The sequence below is a fragment of the Centrocercus urophasianus genome, unplaced genomic scaffold (assembly GCF_019232065.1).
Source record: "Centrocercus urophasianus isolate 14NV4802_14NV808 unplaced genomic scaffold, USGS_Curo_1.0 seq_27, whole genome shotgun sequence".
In the NCBI taxonomy this organism is placed as follows: domain Eukaryota; kingdom Metazoa; phylum Chordata; class Aves; order Galliformes; family Phasianidae; genus Centrocercus; species Centrocercus urophasianus.
The window spans coordinates 12,146,247-12,153,198 of record NW_024884833.1 but is presented as its reverse complement, the minus strand read 5'-3'; the positions used below and the strand labels follow the sequence as shown (position 1 = coordinate 12,153,198).

General features: G+C 39.8%; 1 protein-coding gene across 1 annotated transcript in view; it reads right to left on the bottom strand.

Annotated features, from left to right (window-relative positions):
- Positions 1-5,003: 5,003 nt before the first annotated feature.
- Positions 5,004-6,952, bottom strand: part of IDNK (IDNK gluconokinase) — a 9,773-nt gene continuing 7,824 nt past the window's right edge. Inside the window, exon 5 of the mRNA XM_042826849.1 lies at positions 5,004-6,037. Within this exon, the coding sequence (XP_042682783.1) occupies positions 5,692-6,037 (346 nt within the window). The 3' untranslated portion in view covers positions 5,004-5,691. The remainder of the gene's footprint in view (positions 6,038-6,952) is intronic.

The following is a 6,952-nucleotide window of genomic DNA, read 5'->3' as shown; positions in this document are numbered from 1 at the left end:
TAACAGCTGGCCTGGGAATATTTACCAATTTGGGGCTATGATTTGTGAAGAACTCTTTTGAGTATGCTCTGAAGGGAAGAGTCTAAGGCATCTGATACTGAAGACTGCTGCTTTATCTAAAGTTGGGGTAATGCAATAAAATACACTGCTGTGTGACACTGAACAGCACTTGCTTGTATTTGTGTAGTTGTGGGCATTGTCACTGAATTCCTATGAATATTGGTTTGAATGATCTTTTGATGGTAATTGTAACTTCAGTTTGTTTAAATAACATTGCTTGCAAATGCCTTAAAATTACTAGCTAGAATAAAGATGCTAATCAAGAAGCTGGACGCGAGCCAGCAGTGTGTGCTTGTTGCCTGAAGGCCAGCTGTGTTCTGGGCTGCATTAAAAGAGTGGCCAGCAGGGAGAGGAGGGTGACTGTCCTCCTCTACTCAGCTCTTGGGAGGCCCCATCTGGAGTACTGTGTCCAGGCCTGGGGCCTCCAGCACAAAAAAGATGTAGAGCTCTTGAAATGATTCCAGAGAAGGGCTGGAGCACCTCTCCTTAAGAAGAAAGGTTGAGGGAACTGGACTTTTAGCTTGGAGAAGAGAAGACTCTGGGTAGACTTCATTGTGGCCTTCTAATACTTGAAGGGAGTGTATAAACAGGAGGGGGAAGGGCTGGTCACAAGGGTGAATTATGATAGGACAAGGGGGAATGGTTTTAAACTGAGACAGGGGAGGTTTGGGTTAGATATTAGGAGGAAGTTTTTCACACAGAGGGTGGTGACACACTGGAACAGGTTGCCCAAGGAGGCTGTGGATGCCCCATCCCTGGAGGCATTCAAAGCCAGGCTGGATGTGGCTCTGGGCAGCCTGGTCTGGTGGTAGGTGACCCCGCACACAGTTGGGGGCTGAAACTTGATGATCATTGTGGTCCTTTACAATTCACGCAGTTCTATGATGAAGTTTCCATAAAGCAGTTTTATGGGCAGAATCTGCACTATTTGACTCACGGGAGTTTGTTGTCGTGTAGCCTTGTCTTCTATTTTGGCAGTAAATAGGTAGACAAAATACTGTTGACACATGATACTGAGAAAATCTATTGGTTAGCCAGCCTCTGCTTTTAGATTAAACTCTCATGAATTCACCATCATGAAGTAGTAAATAAATCAATTAATATTGAATATACAGGTAAGATGAGCTTTATACGATCCAAACCTTTTCAAATATGTTCGTTTTGGGAATTAAACTTTATATTTCCTAACCCAGTGGTAATAAATCTGTATGGTATCTAACCTTCACAGTGACTTCAGTGGGTAGCTTCCATTGCATTTGACCATAAGCTGTGATAGAAAGTAATTGCAAGCAGTTCCTATAGAATAACCATTCCACTATAACAGCTATTTTTGCAATAGCTTTTTTGTTAGGATCTTTAAGCAGTTTTACTTCACGTTATACTGTGCCTTACTGGGATCTTGCCTTAAAAAAACCGAGACCCCAGATCATTCATAAGATACATGCTTTTAAGAACACAGTCTGTAACAGCCAGAAAGTCTACTGTCAAATGAAAGAGTGACGTGAATTGGGGGAGAGGATGCTTTTTTTTACCAGTGAACCTATATTGTGTGGATGTTTTCTTGAGCCTATCTATCACCTATAATCATCTATCACCACTCCCAAGTACTTGACGTGCACCCTGCAACCAAGACCTTGTATTTGAAGTGAAATTCTATTAGAATTGAAAAAAGGTGAAGTTTGACCTAAATTATACAGTGATTCCTTGAATTAAACCTACTTCCTGAAGTACAGCCATTATTTATCTACAACCAAGTAGTAGCAACACTAACTTCCTTGTAAATAGTTGTAGTACAGCGACCATCTACTGTATAGGGAGAATACTTCTTTTGTCAGAAAACAAAATAGCAGTAGGTGAAACAGAGTTTATAAGTGCAGTCCCATTTTATTACCTCTTCAAAGGCAAAAGAGCACACTTGGTAGTATAACAGTGTTGTAATATTCCCGCTCACTTCCCCTGTGCCGCAGCGAACCTTCCTGTGCTGCCTTAAAATTCTGTCTTCAGAAATACCTTCCCGGTCGTCCATTAGCAATCTTACAGCTAACTCAGCACTTAAATATCTTGAAGTCTGCTGATGGCCTTTTGGACTGGGAAAAAAGGGTGTGAGTATCTGCTTCGTTCATGGCACTGAACAAATGAGATCTGATGCAACTACCTACCATGAACTGCTGTGCCTGGACATCACACTGCTGCTAGGGATGGCGAGAGTAATGTGCAAAAAGAAAAAAAGGCTGAAAGTTATGGAAGTGTTACCTATGTTACCCATCTTATGCCATTTAAAAAATTAAAGTTGAAACAAAACATTCAAATTAAACAACAGTGGTAGAGTATTCCTGGGAATGTGGCAGCAAGATGGGAACTTATTAAAGGATGTTTTCCAGTTCCTTTGGGTTAGTGTCTGCATAGTAACAGAACCATCTCACTTCAGAATTGAGCTGGCAGGCAACTGGGTCTGTTCCTTTAATAAGTTCCCTGTGCAGTTAGAGATGGCCTATTATTGGAGTTCAACACTTTTCTTTCTTCAACATAACACTGCAAAATGCACATATTTTTTAGTTGTAGTGGGTACATGGGATGTAACGAGCACAGCATACATCCTTAAGAAAGGATTGCATATGCCTTCCGTAGAGAACTTATGCTCTTGGCTGAGACAGGAAAAGCTATTTCCTTTTCCAGATATTTCTTCTTCATTTTTTGCTGCCTTTGTTGAATTAATTTCAAAATATGGACAGAAAGCTTCCATCCAAATAATCAGAGTTAAGATGCAATTAGTCTGAATAGAACATCCCTACTAACCTGCTAAATTCATTTTATTTATAATACTAAATGTACATATATGAGCAGAATTGTTTGTGTGCTTAAATAAAACTGATGTAGGGAGACTGCCCTGGGATCTTCCCCTGCACACGTGCACTGCCTCATTAAAATGGGAGCTGCTGTGTGTGGTTAGCATGTTAGGTGACAGGTTGCCTCCTCCCTCTGCCCTGATGCACAGAATATGATGAAAGTAATGCTTTCTTGTCTTTCAAACTGTGATAGCACACTATTTACCAGGTTGAGAACTATTTCTTAAGCAGTATCCTCAAATAGTGGAGCTGGGATCCACAGATAGTCCTGAGAAATGGGAGTCCAGTGATCCAGTGTTCTTTTCAAGCAGCTTCTGCATTCCTGCAACCCTGACATGTGAACAGGCCTATAGGAACCCAGCAGGATTTCCCTGTAGTTGGGGAAAAAGCCAACCACTCCTACAAACCACTATGCATTGAGCACTGCCAAGTTCAGATCTGTAGCACTGTGATGATGGTTTAAGAAATTGGATATCACAAAAGCACAAAGGTGGTGCGTTTCCCTTTCAGCTGCTGATTACCTGCTGCTCTTTCTTGGAAAGGTGAGGTTGGTGTGGTTATTAGCTCCATTAAATGCAACTGGATTTAGATGCTGTCAACTTCTAGTTAATGTGGAGGCAAGAATAATGGGGTGCAAAGGTGTCTTATTTTAATGCAGAGATGTAGGTGGGAATTGCTAAGGACACAATGGGCTGAAGTACTGAGCTAGAGTAATGGGAACTACAACTATCATTCATGACATAATTGGCATGTTAAATAGTTCTCTTAGCATTCTCCCCTTTCAGTCTCATTTGAACTGTGGAAATATTTTGTTTTGTAAGTTAAAGGCAAATACATTAAAGAGTGGAAATACTCCTGTTATTGAAGATAGAAATAGCCATACTTGAAGTAGTGTGAACTGCAAGAAAAAAAACATTGTTCAGAAAAAGCAGATTTCCAAACCAAGCTGTTACACCTGAGAGACCTGGTAAATGTCGAGCAAAATTTGCTGTTAATATCAGCTAATCTATGAGCATGGTGTGAAAATTGGACTCTAGCTTTTGAAGCACTCATGCTTGAGAACAGTGACCAGTTGAATTTGAGAGTCCAAATCATGACTGCAACAGGATGCAACTGCTTTCCCGTTGCACTGTAGGTCCTGAACCTAGTCTGTTGCACTGGGGGGGAAACAGGAGGGGGGAGAGGGGAAGGGAAAAAAAGTGGGCATAAATCTTTAATAGATGGCATATAGCAAGAATAGTCTTTGTCAAAAGCGGAGGCACCACAAGAGGGTGCCATTTCTTTGATTTTCATAGTGTCTGATCACGTTTCTGTTCTGGGTCACTTGATCTGAGGCTGATAAAAAGCACCCAGATGTCTCTTGCATGTAGCTTTGCCTCTGAGAGCTCACAGTGCTCATTTATAGCACTGATCTAAGAGGAGGAATATGTACTGATACACCACAAAGCACTGAATACTAACACAAAATGAGAAGGCAAATGGTTTTCAACTAGCTGTTCTGGGAAATATAACTCCAAAGGTACTTTGAAGCATCATGTTTGTAATTCATCAGTCCTTCTAAAAATTTGCATGACACACAGCCTAATTAACGTGCAATAGCAGATGAATATGATGCTATCAGGTCTGACTCGTGGAATCTTTCCTACAGAAATTACCTGCAGAGTTTTCATAGTTAGGCTAGCTAAAAAAGTACCTTCTGTGTTATAAGATGTAAAGAGTTATTTTAAAAATCCAAACAGACCAAAAGAACACCTACATCTTCCAATCTTAATTCCATTGAGCTAGGTAATTGTATTTGGAAATTCCCACTGAAAAGGAAAAAAAAGAAAAAAAAAGAAAATGAAAATATTAGAAATTTTTCGCTCCTAAGCGTTAAAGTAGTTGTATGAAAATACATCCGTAAGAATGTATCGGAGTAGGCATAGCCTGTGGTGGGAGGCTGAAGTGTGCCAGACAAGAGAAAGGGAAGTGAACAAATATTTAAGAGAAGAAAAAGTCATTCAATCTTGCATCCAGTGCTACTTCACCATTCGTCTCATTATATACTTTCTAAAAATATACAGTTTATACATGAAAGACACTACTTAAGAGCCACAATGATGCCTCTGATATTTCATTTATTTCCATAACTTTTCATACAGTTGTATTTTGTATATTACTTCACCACTACCACCACCACCTTTTTCCCTCTGTAGCTTCCAGCTTGGTATTCAGTGAAAGTATTAAAGAAGTGGTGAGGTCTCACTGCTCTGGGGAGGTTGGCAAGAACATAAACACAGAAACTAGAGCGTTAAAAATCTGTCAGTGAGACAGCAACAGTGTCAGGCATGGAACTTCATCGTGTGTATTCCTGTCTTTTATACTTGCAGGAAAATAAACATACAGCTTCTAACAAAGCTATAAATTAATTAATCACTTGTTAGATGTGTCTGTCTCCATGTTTGGCAGTAAAAATTGAAAAAGAAATTCAATTACTGTGCATGATCCTTGATGCGATTTTCAAAAGCAGGCTGTGTTTAGATACTAGCACAATTTTATGTTCACATTCTGAGGAATTTTAAAATTATTGACAGTTTTTTAAAGCTTCATTTTTTATGTCTTTTATAGAGCCATGACAAAAATACCAGAGTAGCAAACCAGGTCTTAACATTGTAATTCACTTAAATATTGGGAAAAAAATAGTTTCTTTGATTAACTTAAAAACAATTAAAATAACACTTCGTAAGCATGATGTTGCTAAGGGAATTTCTGCATGTATGAGTTAGAAACTTATTTTGGAAAAGCCTCACCCTGAAAAAATGGCTCTCTCAATCTCCAGCACTATCTCAGAAAGAGATTTTTCTAGGCTGACAGTAATAAAGCTTTCTGGTGCTGTAGGAGGCTCCAGAGCATCAAACTGAGACTGAAGTAGTTTCAGTGGCATGAAATGTCCTCTCCTCTTCTCCAGGCGGTGAGCAATGAGGTCTGCAGGACCATCCAGATGAACAAAGAGGATATTCAGTGCTGCAATTTCTCCTGGTTTCTCTGACTGACTGTTTCCAATTGCAGATGCTCCACTGACTAATATATGTCTATAGATTTTCTTCAGTGCTGAACAGGCCAGAACTGCATCTTGTCTAGATGATTCTTCTCTATCAAAAATGACAACAAACAACACACTGTCATGAGAGACAAGCCCTGTATCCTTGTAGAGGACAGCTTTGGGAGTACTAGCAGGCCACACCAATGCCACGTGCTTCCACATGTCTGCAATTATGCTTCAATTATGCAACAGTGCAATTAACACACTGTTGAGTTGATTTTGGGACGTTTCTGGAGTTAGGCAGCAGCTTTGGCTGGCATGTTACAAAACACAGTGGATCTAACATAATAATCAAGACAAATTTCTCAGGAAATGAACCCATGCTCTAAAAAGATAAGATCACTTGGTATGCACATGGAAGCAGTGGCCACTATGCAAAGCTAGAGCAAGAAGAGTGTGAGGAGGAGATCACATTCAGAGGAAAGTGGCTAGACGTGACATTTTTGAAGAATAACTTTTGAGATGATGTATATAAGCAAAATTCTGTACATTTTTTGAAAATAAGTGGCTGATGTTACACAGTGATTCCCTTTCCATCTACCCCTAATTGATTCTGTGATCCAAGAAGGAACATAGCATACTGGCAGCAGACCATAAGTTAAGGGCAACTGTTGGCTGCAATAATCACCCTTTCCATTTGCAGTAAAGGTGCAAACGGGTGAAATGATCCATGACAAGCTGTGCCAAGTGCCAATCTCTATGGTTTTCAGCAGGCACCTTGCCAGACTAAATTTCCCCCTCTCTTTATGTTTCAGACCCTAGGCGCTTCTGAATAGGCAGCAAATTGCCCCAGAGGTTGAGTGCCAGCAGTTTAGCAGACTTCTGCCACATGAAACTCAGAAAATGCATTCAGTGTCCAGATTATTGAAAAATTAAAAAGATATCTGAGATTGGTGAAAATAAAAAAAAAAAAAAAAAAAAAAAAAAAAAGATAAAACCAAGGAAACAGAGTGCAAAAATCAGT